The 20429-nt window shown below is 42.2% G+C and overlaps 1 protein-coding gene across 1 annotated transcript; it reads left to right on the top strand.

Moving 5' to 3' along the window:
• The first annotated feature begins 15141 nt into the window (after positions 1-15141).
• On the top strand, positions 15142-19926 carry LOC308246190 (cationic trypsin-3-like). The gene is made up of 5 exons (XM_080664152.1): positions 15142-15210; positions 16850-17009; positions 17744-17997; positions 19013-19149; positions 19680-19926. The coding sequence occupies exons 1-5, from the start codon at positions 15171-15173 to the stop codon at positions 19827-19829; spliced, it is 741 nt and encodes a 246-aa protein (XP_080520278.1). The 5' UTR covers positions 15142-15170; the 3' UTR covers positions 19830-19926.
• Positions 19927-20429: the final 503 nt, after the last annotated feature.

Here is a 20429-nt window from a genome sequence, read left to right as displayed (position 1 = left end):
AGGATCTGGAATTGTAAAGCCCACATCAAAAGTCTTCTTCTGTTTCTTGGACTCAACGGCTCCCAAGGCCACAACACAGAGCAGCCTGGTACACATGGCAGGTTAGGGAGTGGGGGTGTTCCCCAGCTCAATGCTTTGGTGTTCTTAGGTAAGGGCTGGCACCCTGAGCCTTAGTGCCTGTGCAGACACGTGATGCCCCTGGCTCAGCCCCATGTGTCCTGGAGCATGCAGGCCCGCAGGCCCTAAGTGAAATACTGTAGCTACAGAAGGGTCTTTGGAGAATGTGTGGCCTTTAAGACAGCTAGGCTGGGTGTGAAGACCTGAACACATAAGCAGGATCCACTGTCTTCTCCAATGGCCAATTCAGAGCCATGATCTAGAGGCATGGACTCTGTGACTCACAGTTCTGATCAAGAGACTAAAGGGAAAAACAACCAAATTGGGTGAGGAAACTATTATCCTCAGTGGTGGGAAGGAGGTGTTTTGGAAAAGGTCTGAGCACATTTGGAGCTGGGATCAGGGCTGTGGTCCGGGCCTAACTTGGTTGGAAAGAGCAGTCAGGGAATGGTATCTATTAGAAGCGGGCTTGGTAGGCCTGCTGTGACCAGGATTTGAGGTGCCTCATGAAAGATTTCCCAGGGCACAAGCTGATAAGAAGAAAATGAAGAACTTGAACATTTCTGTCCAGGCATAGTCATGTTCAAGACAAGGCCAGGCCACAGGCTATTGGTGTCTGTATGGGATTTAACATTGCCATAGCCAGTGAAGTGACAGGCAGCATTGTGCTCTGAGATTTCTGTCTGGGCTCTCACGGGAAATGCTGAACTGAGCCTTGGTGGCCCACAGTTTCCTGACTGGACCCAGGAGGTTTCTGCACAGGCAGAAGGTGACTCTGCAAGGCTGTGTCTTTGCTGCTGGCACAGAGGTACACGGCAGAGTCTTCTGGCTCCAGGGCATCTACGTAAAGGTATAACTGAGAGCTGTCTGAGCATTTGGGTGAGAAGCGTCTCGGGACAGTGTTATTTTCAATGAGTTCCTTATAGTTGCAGATAAACATGAGCTCCGGTGGCTTCTGAGCACTCTGTTTATACCAATACATAGAATTATGTCCCAGATGTTGTTTGCATTTCAAAGACTTCTTATTTCTCATTCCCATGACCAGGTGTCTTGGCGTCTGAGTAATTCCAGTGTCCATGAGGACTGTTGGGGGGAAAGGGACAAAATTCAGACAAAGCCCAGAAAGAAGGGTATTGCTGCAGCCACAGGGGAATGGCTTAGAATCCAAGGACAGCCATTTGAGCCCAAGACTCACCTGTTCTCAGGAGACAGAGGGCAACACAGCAGAGGAGCTTGCAGCCCATGGTGGAATCAGGATGAGTGGCATCTTCTAACCGGAATATTCTGGCAGGGGGGCTGGGCTCTGGTTTCTTTGGCCTTGGTTGGTGGTTCTGCCTATGATGTCATTGACCCTGACAGTTTCCCTTGCCACAAAGGACAGTCCTTCCTTCCCCTTTCATGCCTTATATAGATTCTGATAAAGGATGGATTTCAATGAACCGGAATGGGTTATTCCTCTGGCAGCTGCTCTTTTGCTATTAGCTGCCTTCCTCATTAAACAGTTTTTCTCTCTATCCTCCTCCCTCCCAGGACTCCTCTCAGCCACAGACCATTTCCTCCTTCCTTCCCTGCTCAGTCAGGCAGGACATCACTCAAAATTCCATTTCCCCTCAGTGTCTAGGCTCATAGGAGGCCTTTGCCCAACTGCATGGAGGGAGGTAGATTAGATGGAATAGTGCCCATCATTTAAAGTGCATTATTGTGATGCAGGCCCAGAGCCAGACACTGGGAAGGGTGCTGAGGGAACCATACAAGGGACAACCAGTGTCTGCCTCTGTATTGAGGGTACAAGGCTTGGCTGGGCTTAGAGCAAACAGGTTGCTAAAAGAGAACACAGGCATTGGTGCAAGACAAAGGGAAATCAATTTGAAAAAGATTTTAGTTTAATATTGTTGGGATGTCTACAACTGATGCCCCCAAAGGACATAAAGATGGAGTCTCAAAGCCCCAGCTTCCCTCCTCATCCCACCCCTCCACTGACTCCCAGTCCCCTCCCTTCCCCCCAGCTCAGAGGTTTCAACAGAGCCACAGCTCCTCCTTGTGGCCAAAGCGGCACATTCCCCAGATTTCAGGCCTCTGGCCAGCCCAGTGTCAGCAATCCAAACCAATTCCTCATTCCATAGGCTGGGAGCAACTGTGGTGGATATGAAAACCTAGGGAAGTCTGACGAGGAAAGAAACATCCAAATTAACAAAAATAGTTGGCAACAGTACCACTCATCCACATACCTAGGACAGTCAATGTTTGCTCAACAGAGATCAGCTATGTCTGGGTTCTTAGTAATAAACAAAACACAGCCCTGCAGATACTATCCCAGCCTATATGGAGCTTATAGGCCAGCTTGACTGGTTCAACAAATGCTCACTGAGCAACTGCTATGAACAAGCATAAAACGTCATATTCACCCACAGAAATCTATTGTAGTGAGGTCATCAAACACACTCACAGATAATGACCAGGGAATAAAACATATCAGATGATGTTTGAGAAATGTATTCTGTATTCAAGTGATTAAATCACTTTATATGTGTGACATTCTATTCAACTATTACATGAGAGGGACTGCAATGATATGACCCCCAAAGACCTGTCCATTGCTAAAATGTTAGAAATCTAACCAGGCCCATCATTTCTACAGATGGCTTTCCAATTTGGGACTAGCTAGGATGACCTACTGTGAGCCATTTCTACTTCACTATATAAACCACCTGTTTGTGCTTCTTATATGCTTAGTTATTGAAATATCACCTATTTTTTAAATGCACCATTTTGCCAACATTGAATTTTTATTTTAGAAAATTTAAATGTATGAATAAACATGAAAATGAAATTATTTATAACTGCTACATGATTTTTACCATTTATTTTTATGTTAGGTATTTATTACCAAACTGAAATAACAAGAATTTACATCTATCTATGTTGGGGGGAAGGAAGGTAGTTATACATGCTTTAAGTCAAGAGTTTATAATTAAATTCCTTTTAGCTCAGGGATGTGCTGGGTCAGAAGGAAAATATTAGCATTTTTATAATGTGACAAATTTTATGAGATTTTTAATGTGGCCCATAAAAAATGCAAAGGGAAATGGGTTAGAATTTAAGCAAAGGGGATTGGACATTCTCCCCCTGAGAATGTTGTGTATACTAGTATGATGGGCCTCCAATCCACTACAGTTGGAGATATTCCATTCTCATATAAGAACCTAAAATTAGCCCTCATTAAAATGCTAACATTATTATTATTACAATTATGATGATGGATATCCACTGTAACAAGAAGACACTCCAATTGGCCCCTCTACATGAAACAGCAAAAGTCTGAATAAATAGAATTTCATTGCATTGTTTGGCTCCCAATAAATAAGAAAAATTCCAAGGATGACAAAAAACAGAATTTAAATTGAAACCTCAAACAATCAGTGAAAGTGCAAAGCTCTGTTGCCCTAAAACATTAGCTAAAATAAATATTTCCCAAAGCAAGTGGTAGGTGAAAGGTGAGTTTAAGTTATTTGAATTAGGGAATGTGCCTGAAGAAGGAAAATAATCTAAGGGTGATCTGAATTGCATGAAGGAATAGTGAAAAAGTGAATGGTTAACAGATAAGTATATTCAAGCAATCATTGTCTATTTAAAATAGTAATGGCATATGTTGCTTGGAGGTAAATAGGAAAAACATAACTGATTCCAAGACATCTCAGATTTGGGGTATAGAGTACGGAAAAGGGGCCCCAAGAATACATGTAAGGAAATCCCTTTTCCTTAGCCAGTTTCTAATGTATATGCACATTATGGACTCTAGAAGGCTCAGGAGAAAACAGGTGGTGAAAGGCTGGAGAGCTGAGATTTCAGAAGACAGTCACATTGGCGAATATGCTGTGATTCCCACTGAGACCCCAGAAAGTCCATGCACTAGTAATAAGGACAGATGCTAGGGCTTCCCACCGGCCCCCTAAAAAAAGAAGGGACAAACTAAAATAAATCCTAGTAAATCCTGCATTCAAACCTTCCAGGATAAATCCTAATACCCTTTATAAGAACACTAGAGGCCCGGTGCATGAAATTCATGTACGGGTAGGGTCCCTAGGCCTGGCTGGCAATCAGGGCCAATCTGTGGGGCGACTGGAGGGGCAATTGGGGGGTCCCCACTGGCATCTGCCTTGGCTGGCCTGGGGCCTGCGGGCTGGGGCAGCTCCTGTATTGAGCATCTGCCCCCTGGTGGTCAGTGTGCATCATAACGACTGGACGTCCCGCCATTTGGTCAATTTGCATATTAGGCTTTTATTATATAGGATAACATAATCCAGAGTCTCTATTCTATATCACCCACAATGTCTCACATAAATCCCTTTATAATCTTTCATGTAGAATATTTTAGTTGTCTCTTTAGTAGTTCATTTCACCCAAAATCTATTCCCCTTTTGACCCATACTGCTACCATTGTCATTGTACCAAAATAAAAATTTTATCATGTTATCTCACTTAAGGTAGGATCAAAGACCAGCTTAGCTAATGCCTGGAGATTTGTGCCCATTTTTTCATTCCATGTCTCATAATATTCTCCATCATCTGGCTACTGTCTTCTCTGGAGGACACTTCTGAGATGACAGAGTTAGGAACAATCATACTGGTCATCCTTCTGAAAGAGAGAGAGTCTGCAATGCACAAGTGTACCTCTATTGGCTCTTCTCCCTCAGCCTTTCTAGTTTATCTATTGCCATGGATTTCATGCTTCTCCAAATATTTTTTATATTAACCAGGGAACTCACTGATAATCTAAATTTCCTTTTGGTCTTAGAAACTTCACCTCTCCTTTTAGTTTTCACTCATCAAACATTTTTCACCAGAAGTGTGTTTTTAGTACTATTGTTATGTATAATATGCATATTATGTATAAGATGTACAGCAGAGAAAAGAAAGGAATAGCTCCTTCCATCCATTAAGATCTTCAGGGCCTGGGACAGGGCCATTACTTGTTTGTAGAATCCTGAGTACTTCAGTAAATTTATTAGAAATCCCTGCTCAAGCTGATGAGTAGAATTGGGAAGACTTTTGAGCACACAAACTATAGAACTACCCTATTGGGTATTGTGAGCTATACTATAGATTAAACTCCAGTCAGGGGTCTCACAGCAAAGTGTGTTGGGTGAACATGTTGTTCCCACAGCTTCCTGGCAGGGCCAGCAGGTTTGTGCACAGGGAGGCAGGGACTTTGCAGGGCTGTGTCTTTGCTGCTAGCACAGAGATACAGGGCAGAGTCACCTGGCTCCAAGGAGCTGACATGAAGTTTCAAATGAGCTTTGTCCGGATGTTCAGGTAAGAAACGACTTGGAACTGTCTCATTTAGAATGAGATCCTTATTATTGTAGGAAAACATAATCTTCAGCAATTGCTTGGAGTCCTGCTTATACCAGTACATAGCATCATGGTTCAGCTTTTGTTCACAACTTAGGGACTTCCTATTCCCCACCTGCGTGATGAGGTATTTTGGAGTCTGGAAAACTGCTGTGTCCAGGGAACCTGAGAAGAAAAGAGGCAGAATTCAGACAAGTCCTAGGAGGCAGCCTGTTGCTGGAGATGTGAAAGGGCGTAGAGACTCAGAGTGGATCGTGCCACCTGGGCCCCTCACTCACCTGCTCCCAGGAAGCAGAGGGCCACACAGCACAGGAGCCTGGAGCCCATGGTGATTCGGGGCAAACAGGCAAGGCCCTAGCCCAGGATTCTGCTCTCCGGTGGTAAGAAGACCAGGCTACAGTGCTCTAAGCCCTGACTGGTGCATTGCTGTAAAGTCACAACCTAGAATGATTTCCCAATTCTCGAGCACTCCTCACATGAGTTCTCTTCCTTTTTCACCTCCTACACTTGCTCCTTTCAAAAAAGTTTTAACTTCTACTCCTTTCAAAGGAATTTGGGATTTCTAGGGACAGTTTGAGTGGGTGGGCATGTTGTCTCAAGGATGTTTCTCTGCCATCATCCTTGTGCCAACAGCTGCCTCCCTCTCCTGTCCCGGTCTCGGCTTCTGGCCACTTCCTCTCCCTCTCAGGCCCCCTCTCAGAGTCTGCCTGGTCTCCTTCACAATAATGCAGGATGATATCACCCACATGTTGGCTCCTTTGCATATCTGATTTACACTCAGACATTGTTTCAGTTGTGGGACACTGACTATGAGGTGCCCCCCGAGAACCAGCTACAGGCCATTTCCCATTGCCTGGATTGATGCTAATTAGGAACAAATCCAGTTAATGAGTCCTTGAGTTTATTGAGGGGGATAAACTGCAGCCCTGACCCTGTGATATTCTTATCTGTCCAGGGGCCAGAGCCATGTGGGCAATAAGGGGCTGCTAGGGAGTTAGAAGTCAGATGTGATATGAGTAAAGAAGTGATAGAGGTGAATAACAGCATGGAGTTGGGGAAATGTAAGTGGAATGATTTGACTGTCCTTGAATTGTCTACAGGTCACCTTCTCTTTTGGTAACAGTTTACAACTCAGTGTCTAGCCTAGGGTTTCTCAGCCTCAGCACTACTGACATATTGCACAGGATAATCCTTTGTTGGGGGCTGCCCTGTGAATACAGGATGTTTAGCAGCACCCCTGGTCTCTATATACTACATGCCAGCAGCACTGCCCACCCCCCAGTTATGACAAGCAAAAATATCTTCAGATATTGCCAAATTACCCTTCTTGAGACCCAGCTTCTCCTTTATTCTTTCTATCTGTCCTTGACCAACCTCAGAGGTTTTGGTGGGGCCACAGCACCTCCTAGTGGTCAACAAGGCACAGTAATCAGCCCTTAATAAATCCAAGTCAGCAAGGACTCGGGTAAGGCCAGGGAACCAGGACTGCCACAGAGCCACAGAGGTCTCTCTCTCTCTCTCTCTCTCTCTCTCTCTCTCTCTCTCTCTCTCTCTCACACACACACACACACACACTTTTGGAAACACTAACTGTCAATTCCTTGTAAAACCCCTTCAAAAACAGCTCCCTTGTGGTTCTTTTTTTTTTTTTTTTAAACTGAACACAAAACAAATACTAGAGATACAGTAGTGAACAAATCAGAAACCACCACCATCCTTGCTAGAACGTCTAGCATGCTTGATTTGTTGGTGGTCATTGAATGGCTTCTTAGTGCAAAGCATGTGTAAGACAATATGCTCACTCTCATGATGCTTATATTCTGGTAAAAACTCAGAGATTCCCCTAGACTAGAAATATAAAATAGGTGTCATATGGAGGTTAGGAGTATAATCAGTATTAACACAGTTAAATAATGTCCTTCACATGATGTCTCATTTCCTCATCTATAAAACAATGAGCTGACATACATAATTTCCCAGTCTCTGTCCAGTTTTAAAGTTGTATGATCCTAACCAGAGATACCCCTAGATGTTGCCTGGGGTAGAAAACTGGGCATCCAGTGTCACAAGTACCTACTTCATTGTACCACATAGCTTATATGTGAAGCTTTCCAAAGAAAGGGATAGAGAGATGGTAGAGAGAGGAAGAGAGGGAGGGAGGAAATCAATAGTAAAAAACATGGATAAGAGGCTACATATAATACTAATTCTGCACATAAGAAGGAGTGACTATGGTTAATGAGAAGATTTCAGATGAATTATTTACTTCAGTGTTTTTTGCAAATGCTCTTGAAAAATCAGGAGCACATCAGCCAACAAGATGCAGATGAAACTGCTGTAAAGAAACATGTGCCACATGGCATAGGGTTAGTCATGGTAGTTGTCTTATATTTTCAACAGGAGAGGTAGAAAACAAGAATTTTTTTGTTGCCTATTAAGAATTGTCCAAAGGATAGGATGATATAAAGAAATGGATTTTCTGCCCCTTTTTGCAGGGGAAGCCTCCACAGAAAGAACTGTCGCTGGGTGCTTGGGAAATGTCAGGGTTTGATTGCAGCACAAAAGTAAAAGAGGGAAGAAATATGCAATAAATTTAGCACGAAGATAACTTCATTCACAAAGAGGTGGGGCATCCTACGACCTGTGGGGATGAGGTTCAAGAAGAACTGGAACAAAAGGGGAGTGGGCTGGATGATAACAGGATGCATATTGTGGACATTGGTCATAGTTGGGGTTGTCCAATATTTAAACTCCTGCTTATATTTCAACAATTCCCAACAGTTTAGGTATTCATGAGAAAAGGTGTGTGTGTTGGGATGTTTAAAAGTTGAATCTCCTTTCCATTCTAGAAACAAGACCTCCATCATTGCCTCTGCTTTTTGTGACTTTAACAAGGACACAACTCCACCTGGCAGAGCTCTCTCCATCCACCAGTTCCCTAAGATCTCAGCGGGAAGACCAGGCTGTGTAGTCTAGGATAAGGGAAGGGAAGGAAAATGTCTTGTGTCTAGTTCTGTCAAATTTAGTTACCTGGACACAGAGCTCCGTGAAGATTAAAGTTACATCAGGCTTAGTCTCTCTCTTCCCTGGTGCTCAGAACTGGTTTCTGTGGTCTGCTAGGGGACAAGGGCCATGATTCCCCTTCCATTCTGCTCAACTGGTGGCTCTGACCTTGAAAAAGTCCCTTTTCTTTCTGATAAAAATACAAAGTCAACATATGCATTGACTCTTTTTAAAAATATATATTTTTTGTTGAATTTTATTAGAGAGAGAGGAAGAGAGAGAGATAGAGAGATGGAAACATCAATGAGAAACATCATCGATCAGCTGCCTCCTGCACACCCCTCATAGGGGATTGAGCCCGCAACTCAGGCATGTGCCCTGAAAATCGAACCACTGACCTCTTGGTTCCTGGCTCAATGCTCTGCCACTGAGCTGCACCAGCTGGGCACACATTGACTCTTGAGGTCATATGCCTGCAGGTGGACCAATGGCCATCGGTTTTCCAAATGAAAATCCAGATCAAAACCAGATGGGACAGTCTGCTCCTACAGGTCATTCACCTTCATAAATCATCAGTTCATGCTATTGGCCTGTTTAGCTATTGATATTTCATTTAGCCACTCAAAATATTTATGCTTACTGTTTCTATTATTGTATGGATTATAAATATTTAATCTTCAAGTCATTTGAAAGTAATATGAGCAACAACTAACAAAAATGAAATGCAATACTATGGTGTGTGGGCATTATTTATTAACTTTCAAATGTGATTATGTGTCACCTTATTTTTATTATTTGGAAGAAGCTGTAGATGTTTTGTGGGGTGAGGGAGGTCCAGGAGGATCCTGAATTCTCAAGCCTTAAGTTAAAGTTAGTCACATAGAATATTCAATATTGACTTTAGAAGTGTGAAGTGTGTTTTCCTGCAGTTTCTAATATTTATAACTTTCAACAGATGTTGATAGTTGCTCATAACACAGAAAGTTAAATAATTTCTATCCAAACATAGGCAAATGAGTTGGTTGTCTTTAGCAGATTCCTGTGTTCCATTCTAAGACAAATTACAAAATTAACTTTCACACAAGGACTAATCATTTTTCTGTTAAACTGCTTGTGAGCTAGACTTTCACTTTTGGGCAGTTGGGTAGAATAGATAGATGCTGTGAAACTTCCTTCTTCTACATACAGCGAGAGTTGACATAAAATATAATTTTGTGAACTGCTAAGATTTTAAAGAAATAAAGAAAATTCTAAAAGTTAAAAAAAAAAATCAGGAGCCTTGAGTGAAAGCAAAATGAGAAGCTCCTTTCAGATCTGGGATGTGAATGTCTGTCTTTTCTATCTCTAGGTGTTGTGGTATCAAGTGTTCTTGAATTTGGACAATTCTAGCTGCCATGGGTCATTGGATTGGAGATAGGGTCCAGAAGGAAATCTGTTGATGGTATTTGATAGAACCATTTCATCAGACCCAGAGGGGCTTCCTAGCATTTCCTGCTCCAGAACTCAGAAGACTACCCGGCAGAGGGACAAGAATAAAACTGTTCCTATACTTTGGAGTGAGGGACATGTGGCTCTAGGGCTCCTCTGGCCTAGTAAATAGATATCCCTAAGTTATTGTGATCTCTGCAAGATCCCAAGAAACCTCTGGCCTCTCAGTGCCTGAGTCCAGGAGCTCCCATCCCAGCAGGTTGGACTGAGCTGAGAGGAGGCAGACAGCATTTAGGTATAATTTTATGCATTGGTATGAACAGAATGCTAAGCCCCAACCCCAGTCCCAGCCTTCATGTTGTCTCAGGAATGTCCTCCACCTGCATCTGCCTGTGGGCTCCATTGTCCCCTCACCTCAAACCCCTCTTCCTTCTAACCCCATGCAGGCTCCCGTGCAACTGGTCTGGAGGTGCAGGCTGGGACAGAAACACCTGCAGATCAACACAGAGCAGAACACTCTGTATTTAACCCCTCACATATCAGCACTGACTCCCAGCCTCTGCCAACCCCATTCTTCTGTGTTGTACACAAAACCAGACTTGCCCTTAACCCTCTCCCATCCAGGGAGTTTCCTCAACCCTCCCTCAGAGCTCCCTGCATTTCAGTAGAGTCATAGCTCCTCCTTGTGGCCAAAGAGAAGCCCTGTGCCAGGACCCAAGTCTCCCACAGAGACAGTAAGACAGTACAGGTCTGAGAGAGAAGGACATGCAGTCAGAGGGCTGTAATTAGGCCCCAGCCCGCCCATCTCAGAGTGAAGTCTCAACCAGGATGAGGCTTACTGTTGTAGCAAAACATGAGCTCTAGCGATTTCTCAGCATTCTGTTCATAACAATGCATAAAATTATGCCTAAATGTTGTCTGCACATCAATTTTATGACTTCTCATACTTGGTTACAGTTTTCTGCCTATCACTCTCTCCTTTTCCCTATACTGTCCTCTGTGACTCCAGTATTCCAGCCCTAAACCCCCTACCCGTCTCTCTTCTTCCTTTACCCTAAAACATGATTTGAAGTAAAGGCAATTGTGAGATACTTATTTTAAGATTACTAATTTTACTTCAAGCCAGGTCTGATTAATGAAACGGACCCACCATTCAATTTCAAGTTCAGATATGGGGCAAGTAAATGGTTTCACCTCTATCTTTGAGAGCAGGATTGACAAACGGTGGCTCGGAGACAAGTCTGGCCTACAGCCTGCTTCAGTGAATGAAGTGTCATGGAACCAGTCTGCACTCACTCATTTGCATAGTGTTCTCAGCTGCTTTCATGCCACAACAGCAGAGTAGCTATAACAGGGACCAGGCTGCCTGCAAAGCCAAAGCCAAAATGATTCACTCTCTGGCCTTCTACAGAAAAAGTTTGCTGACCCCTGCTAACAATTTTATGGAGAGGATCACCTGTAGCTAGAGTACAAATGACTCCCAAACAAATACCATTCTCGAGCAGGGTTCTCAGGGAAACCCAGGTCTGGTTCCAGGGTTCACTTTACCCAGAAAGAACATTCTAGTCATTGATTTTCTATATATGACAAAGATTACAAATACAGCTTAGACACTCAGGTTAGCATCAACATTATTACACAAGCATATACTTTGTACCTTGGTTTTTGTTGTAATTTTGCTGCCCTGTTTACCTCAGATTTTTTAAAATATATTTTATTGATTTTTTACAGAGAGGAAGATAGAGGGATAGTGAGTTAGAAAGATCGATGAGAGAGAAACATCGATCAGCTGCCTCCTGCACACCTCCTACTGGGGATATGCCCACAACCAAGGTACATGCCCTTGACCGGAATTGAACCTGGGACCTTTCAGTCCACAGGCTGATGCTCTATCCACTAAGCCAAACTGGTTAGGGCTTACCTCAGATTTTTAGTAAGTTTCTTAGTACGTCATTTTTCAAGGAGTGGAATTCTTATTTTAAAAATTTCCCTGCATGTTGCAGTCATAAAGAGCCAGCATGGCTTCCATGAATAGAGCTGCATTAACCAGGAAAGTGGCTGGAGAAGCTATGGAAAGAGAAAAACAGACTCCCTCAAGGAAAAGAGCATAAAATTGCTGTTTGAGGCTGGTGACTCCTGCTCCTACCAATGCAAAAGTCAATAGATTTGCTGGAGCCCAATCAGATTGCAGTTCAGGCACACGTTTACATAGTCCTCCAAGGCCACTAAGCAATGTGCATGGGAAAGAGAGGTGACAAGTACAGATTAATTAAATACAGACACATGCCCCTCGGCCACCCTGTGCTTGAAGTTAGGAAAAGAAGTATAGTTACCAACATACTCTGCATATGTGGATATGGGCACCCCCTCTCAATCCCACAGCTGGTGGCTCTGTTTAGAGTGGGCTGAGGAAGGAGACCCACATGCATTGTGGCATGGTTGGCACTGATTGTAAATGAAAATTCATTGATGTTATAGAGAACAGAAGTTTGGCATACATCAAGTACAAGCAAGAATATTTTGGAATTCTGCAGGGTCAAACTTCACAGAATGATTTACAGTATTTCAGAAGGGAAAGGCACCTTGTATGTCTAAGCTCCTTTACAATCATGCAAGGATATCTCCTTAGATTTGTTCACCCAGTTTACATCAATGACAAACTGCATATATATATATACACAGAGACTCGTGCTGATTCAGTATTTGCCTGGCCCCTTCAGAAGGGAGCTTTGTCCTAGTCACTTTCACTTAGAATATTAATCACTTTCACCTAATATTCAGATCTACTGCTCCATCCCCCTTCCACCACAGCTACCACCACAGTGATTTTTGATTTTTCCCACTCTTTTTTTGTTCAACCATTTACCTAATATTTGGTGTACACACCACTAGTAGTTTTCAACATGATTTTAGATAGTGCACAAATGACCAGATAAAAATTCACCAGCACACAAAATATCAATGTCTTTGCTCAAGAAGAGACACAGGAAAAAAAGTCCATTTATATATCAAAATGTCACTTACATTCCAGGCACTGTGCTAAGTGGCTTCCTTGTTCCATGTGTGAGAGTTGTATGGGAAGAACCAAAGTCTGGAACCCATCACTTGGCATCTCCCCCCACATCCCCACTACTGCTTTAGATGACTGAATCATCCCACTGCAGCCGGACAGGCCCACATTCCTTTATCTCCAGGTATTTACTTGGGAATTTGAAATCAATCCTAGCTAACTCCCCTTATCTGGCAATCTCCACTCTTCCTGAAAGAAGAGGTCCAAGTAGTAAAGCCCAGGACACATAGGAGACAACTTTCTAGGACATAGCAGCACACACTCCAACTATTGTGAAAGCTCTGCTCTAAGATGTTGTGTTTTTCATATGGTCCAAGAAGTCTTGTGAGGTTCAGGAGAAGTTTTAGGGTGATGTAGAATCATACAACTCCCCATACTTCACTGTGGTGGTGTCATCAGTGGGAGGTAATTGAACAGGATGAGAAGACTCCCCTTTTTGGACCTGACCCTTCTCTTACTCCTTAGTATTTCCTGATTGTTAGGGGCCAATGAAAAGCAACTTGCTGCCTTATGAACCATTCATTCAGTAGTTACCCAATACCTATATTGTCCTGAAACTAAAAGCACTTTCCCATATGACCTGAGAAGCTACCTTGCCCACCCTTTCTCTTAGATCAGTTATCTCAGCTGGAGATGATTTTGATCCCTAGTAGATGAAATTTAGCAGTTGTCATAACTGGGAGGAGAGGTTAGTGCCACTTGTAACCAGAGGCTAGGAATGCTGATAAATATGCTACAGTGTGCAGGGCATTCCCTACAAAAAAGAATTATCTGGCCCAAAACTTCTAGTAAATCGTCTTTGTATCAGCAAAATTTCAAATTTAAAAGAAACGGAAACTACTTCCACAGGGATGATTTGTTAAAGCAGAAATAGCACGCTGGTAGGCCACTCAGGTGTATTGCGTGGGTGTAGAAACTGGCTATGTGTGGGTGTAGAAGCTGGAGGTTAGTTCTCAGTGAGAGTCACATATTCTGGATACTTCTTCTGTGCCACATTATGATGATGAATCCTGTTATGGACCCCATTTCTTGGATTTTTCAGAATCCTATATGCTCCCCAGAGTCATCCCTTAATTTGATAGAGCTCAGATTGTTCTCTTTGCTCATGTTCATGGTATCACAGTGGAAGACATGAACCCTAAATTGAGGCTGCTTGAGTGTGAACCCTGTGCTGTCCACTTAATAGCTATAAAACTTTCAGCAAAACAAAAACTTCTCTAAGCCTCACCCTCATCTACAGAATGGTAAAATTTATTGCAATAAGTCCTAAAGTTGTTGGTGAGGATTGGGTGAGTTGATGTATGTAGATTCTCTCCACAGTGCTTGACACATAGTAAGAACAACCCAAATTTCAATTGTCTTATCATTGGCCAAGAATTCTGTATTATCTTGATCTTAAGATTTTGGTGAACTTATTAGGGAAGTACTGCATAGACTCTGAAGTTCCTAGGTTGGAATCCTGACCCTAGCATGTATTTGTTGCATGATTTTGGTCAAGTGTCACATACTTTTATGCATCTCCATTTACCCATCTGTAAAGGGGAGATAATAATGGGTATCTTATATGGTTCTTATGAGAATTACTAAATTAATATAGGCAAAGTACTTAGAAAAGTCCTGATATATAGTAAGTTCTGGATAAATGTAAGTTATAATTTTCACTCTCCTATTTTAAATCAGAATAATCTCTCTCTCCTCAGGAAAACAAGTTATTTCTATTCATAATGAAAGTTAACATGTATACACAAGACCAGAGTTACCACAGAAAAATTATATAATTGTTAAAGAGCCAGTGTTAATTAAACATTAAGGGTAAGGAGTTCAAGGTAGTCTTCAGGATAAAAGTTTACAGTTGGAGCAACCAAGTACATAAGATTTTTGTTTGGGAATCAGGACACCTGTAGCTCTGTTCTGTGATCTTACTCCAACTTACTTTTCTATTATGGGGAACAGTTCTTACCAGGTGGGGTCATTACTCTCATTCCCATGACCTTCTAGAAAAGTGGTTGATGTTTAAATTTTATGCTGAATTATCTTCAATTTGGCACAAAAATGAATTCTAAATTTGGATTTGTGTGTTTCCAGTGAAGTCACTTTTTCTGGCACCTGTGACTATAGGTGTCGATGGCAAACCTGGAGGTATAAATAGCAGTGGATGGAAACCCTTCATCACACTGCCCACCAGATCCAGTGAGCAACCATGAAGGCCTTCATCTTCCTTGCTCTCCTGGGAGCTGCTGGTGAGTCTCTCTTACTAAATGAATCAGTAGGTGTCTAGCATGTATTTAAGTTTGTATTTTTGTACTTTGGGAGACAACAATGAGTGTTGAATATATCTCTGTACTCAGGAAGCTTAAAATGTTGAGGCAACAGTGCATAGTACCTGTGTCTATAGATAAATACATCTCATTTATTGGGGAAAGATCACTAAACAGGAGTGATCAGTATAGATTAGGTATAAAGAGGCAGAATCTGCCCTCAAATTCAAGGTAAAATCTATGAAGAAGAGAGAAAAGGAAAGGACAGTCAACAGTAAAGAAATGTTCTTTGACCTTTCTAAGGATTTGGAGTTAATACCTAGGACAAACGACTAATCTTTTGCTCCTTGCAGAGGCTATGAGGGTCAGAGCCTGAGTTTCCTCTAGACTGAAGGGCATCTTAGCAGGAATCACAGCAGGCAAATATATTTTCTTTCTCATGAACAAAAGCTATGAGCTGCGTTTTACAACCTCTTAGCTAACAAAATCTCACCAGTGTAAATCATCAAAAGAGATAGAGAAATTAGTACTTTTACACTACAAAAACTTAATACTACATTTCCCAAAATTGGGCAAGTTTAAATTCAATACAGCTGTCTGTATACTTGGAAATGTCTTTCCCAAAATTACTTTAAAATACTTGAACAATAGAACACATATAATGTAGTGAAAGACTTTGAAGCTGTAAGAAATCTTAGTATATCTGAAGAAATCGAAAAATGTTGAAAAAATAATTGGGATAAGGGGAAAGGTTGGAGTCAAAAACCTTATAATGTTCTATGAAATTATTTTGTGAAGATTATAGATAAAGGCCAAGAAGAGAAATTTCAGGGTATGGGTAGTACAAAATTTCCATTTTCTTCCAGGCCAGAACATTCTCAGGTGGCTTCTAAAAGCTTCCTTTAGATAGATAACCACCTGGGGTTATCTATCCTATATCAACCACCTCAAATAAACATAACCCTGGGTATCACAAAGCTTTACTGAAAACCTATTTGCATGGCTTCTCAGCACAGTTTTATGTAAAAAGTATTTTTCATATTCTTAGGTAATGGTTGGTGTTCAGGACATTTATTATGTAAAGTCTCTTATCTGTGTGTATGTGGGGGGGTAGCATCACATATATAAAAAACTGTATATTTATCAAATTTAAAGCATAAATTAAATATTAGATACTTATCATGGTATAAGTAGTGTATATGTTAGAGGTATAGAAAAACTAGGTTTTTAAAATTTTACATTAGTCCTAACTGGTTTGGCTCAGTGGCGCATCGGCCTGCGGACTAAAAGGTCCCAGGCTCGATTCCAGTCATGGGCATGTACCTTGGTTGCGGGCACATCCCCAGTAGGAGGTGTGCAGGAGGCAGCTGATCGATGTTTCTCTCTCATCGATGTTTCTGACTCTGTCCCTCTCCCTTCCTCTCTGTAAAAAAATCAATAAAGTATATATTTTTAAAAAATAAAAATAATAAAATTTTACATTAAATATCACCATTTTCTGATTATGTGTGACAGGAAAACATTATCTGAGCTTTTCTGGTTAATCTACAAAAACTTGGTGGTGAGTCAACATTCCAAGATGGATCTGTTTAACAGATAGTTTCCAACTTTTCTCTGTCAGTTGCTTTCCCCAATGATGATGATGACAAAATTGTCGGGGGCTACACCTGCAGAAAGAATTCCATCCCCTACCAGGTGTCCCTGAACGCTGGCTACCACTTCTGTGGTGGTGCCCTCATCAATGACCAGTGGGTGGTGTCCGCTGCTCACTGCTACAAGTCGTAAGTAACCAGTACTCACATCCCTGATCAACTCATTCCCCAGCCCTGCCAAAGCACAAGTAGGGTAAATAACGGAGTTACGATAGAAGGGTGAGCATTCAGGTTCTAAGAGCCTCATTATTCTCCCAGGCATTGAATGATTCATTGATGGGCTTTCACATGGTGTCCTAAGAGTTCCCTGATGTCCTTCCAAATAAAGACATGGAAGGGGAAATAGTGAGTGATGAAGTATATACTTAGAACTAGCTTCAAAGCATTAATCATTAAATAGCTCAACCAGAAAAGAATGCCATATGGAGGTAATAAAATAGATGAAATTTCCAGTACATTGAAAATAAGCACAACCCATTCTGCACCTTAATATCTTGTCATGTCCCTGATTGCTGCTCATCTCTCTAAAATAATAGGTAATCTCAACCAGAGGAGAAAAGCAGATGCTGATTAATTGCCACTAATTCCCTTTTTACCCTCATTGTTTTATTGGTGTCATTTGGTTCTCATTCCCATGTCTTACTACTCCAACATGAAGGTGGGCTGTCAGTCTGTGCCTGTAGTGACACCTACCTAAGGACTCCTCTAACTGTAACCTATCTGGTGGGATTGCCTTAAGTGTACAATTGCCTGTGTGTGTGAATGCTTGAAGGGGATGATGTCTGTGCTTATGCTCATGACTCGGTGTACCTTTAAGGGAGAAAGTTCAAGTTAAATAGAGAATTTTTAATCCTTTAATCCAGTCGAATCCAGGTGCGTCTGGGAGAGCACAACATTGAAGTCGTTGAGGGCAATGAGCAATTCATTAATTCAGCCAAGATCATCCGCCACCCCAAATACAATCCCAGCACCATCGATAATGACATCATGCTGATTAAGCTGAGCTCACCTGCCACCATCAGCTCTCGAGTTTCCACTGTCTCTCTGCCAAGAACTTGTGCAGATGTTGGTACCCAGTGTCTCATCTCTGGCTGGGGCAACACCCAGAGCATTGGCAGTAAGTGTCACCTGAAACACAGGCACCAAGTCTGAGAATCCTAGAGGCAAAAGGCATGTGGAGGGCCAATTAGTCCAAACTGTCACTCAGGACAAGGTTCACAGAGGTAGTCTGTGGATATATGGAGTCTTAGATTATGTGAATGGAAACGAGGAAGATTCCTTTATTGGAAAATAGAGCACTATAATGAATTATGATAAAGATGCCAGGTATTCAACAGAAGTGATTAGTGATTTGCAGAGAACTAGGAACTGAGAGGTAAACAGAACCTACCAGGGGTCCTCAAACTACAGCCCGCGGGCCACATGCGGCCCGCCGAGGACATTTATCCGGCCTGCCGGGTGCCGCTGCCTGTCCTGCTTAGCAGCCCACTCATCCTGGGCCCGCAGTGCGCATAGGAATTTGTTCATAGTCCGGCCCTCCAACGGTCTGAGGGACAGTGAACTGGCACCCTGTTTAAAAAGTTTGAGGTCCCCTAGACTAAGGAATTAGGGACTGCCTGAAGTATAAACCAACTTGATAAATAAAGTCTCTAAATTTGAAATCTGTGGTCACTGATGCTAGTCTCAGAGAACAACTTGTTGATTAAAACTCTTTGGAAGGCCTTCCAAATAAAGGTTGTTCTTCAAAAGTAGAAGTTACTAATAATCTGAATGAAAGAGTGGGGGTATTGGGAAGGGCAGGAAGAAATCATGGAAAGAAATATTTTAGAAATCCTGTGAGTAACATTCTTCCATCATTATATATATATATTACTGTTGATATTATTACAGATATTTCCCCTCCCCCCCTTTATTCCCATCCTCCCAGCCCTTACCTCCCCATGTCTTCACTACCCTATTGATAAGCATATAAGTTCTTTGGTTTATTTATTCTCACCCCTCCAACCCCACATTGAGGTATGTCAGTCAGTTCCACGCCTCCATGCTTCAGGTCTTATTTTGTTTGTCAATTCATTCTGCTTATTAGATTCCACAAATAACCTTCTTCCATTTTTTACTCCTGCACCCAACAGCTAACTACCCTGAGCTCCTGCAGTGCCTGGATGCTCCCATCCTCTCTGACAGTGTTTGCCGCAAAGCCTACCCAGGCCAGATCACCAACAACATGATGTGTCTGGGCTTCCTGGAGGGTGGAAAGGACTCTTGCCAGGTTAGGTTCTTTGCACCCCTTTTCTTTCAAGCTCCATCTCATGCATATCCACCAAATTTCCCCTTTTCTTAAATACAGAAGACTAAAAGGCTTTTTCTGGAACTGATCATGAGGAGTGAGGGATAAATTTGGGATAATTATCATTTTTCTTTTTGCCATATGAGTGGTTAGAATTAAGGGTGAAAAGATACATAGAAGATGGTGTGCTAATAGCACAGCTAAGATACCCTTCTGATGAGGTCTATTGTAGAAGAACACTCTGAAAGAGCAGGGCTAGCTGGGAAGCATTACACTCTGCCATTACCACCTCTTCTTGGCCCTGTATGCCTGTAACTAAGAAAAGAGGAGGATCTAGAAGGAGGGGGAAGGAAGAAGGGGGATGTAGTGTGGAGATTGAGGATTGTAGGGGCTTCATGGAGGATCAGCAGCAGCCTGGGAAGATGGCCTCAGTATAATGGAGGAACATTTTTGAGCTCTTATCCTATCTGGGTGTGGTTGAGAGTTCTAAATGGCTTTTCCCTCTTGTTTAGGGTGACTCTGGTGGCCCTGTGGTCTGCAATGGACAGCTCCAGGGCATTGTCTCCTGGGGCTATGGCTGTGCCATGAAGGGCAAACCTGGTGTCTACACCAAGGTCTGCAACTACGTGAGATGGATTCAGGACACCATGGCTTCCAACTAAGCACATTTATCTTCTCCTGACCCATCCCTGTTAGACAACTTCACCTTCTTCCTATGCCTAAGAACTGTACCTAAATAAAAATATTTTGTCCTGCATTAAATATGTCAAAGAACTCTCCTTATTTGGTATTCATAAACTTTCTCTGGAAACAGGCTGCTGAGTAAGAAGGTGAATATTGACTTGAACTCTCATATCAGGGTAGAATTTGAAAGGTTATTTGGTTATTTATTCACCTAATCAAAATAAAGTCACTTATCACCTACTATGTGCCAGACTGTGTAGGACAGTGAGGATATAAAGATGAATAAGGTTAGGGGTAACTGTTACCATCACATTTTTAAACAGATAGTGACGCTAATATACAGAAAGTTACAATCAATTTCCCAAAGTTATTCAACTAGCTCATAGGAAAGCTGGGAGATGCCCTGGCTGTCCTTATTCCCAAAGCACCACTATTGCTTGACAATGTGCTCTCCCTTTTGTCTCTAATCTCTCTGAAACTCTGTGAGGCTAGAAAAATGAAAATATCTAGAAGGAGGAAATTTTAAAAATCCCAGATGTCCTGCATTATTCAAGGTTCCACCTACCCATGTGCCAGTT

Source organism: Plecotus auritus, assembly GCF_963455305.1.
Source record: "Plecotus auritus genome assembly, chromosome: 4".
Taxonomy (NCBI): Eukaryota; Metazoa; Chordata; class Mammalia; order Chiroptera; family Vespertilionidae; genus Plecotus; species Plecotus auritus.
This window is presented reverse-complemented; position numbering and strand designations above follow the sequence as displayed.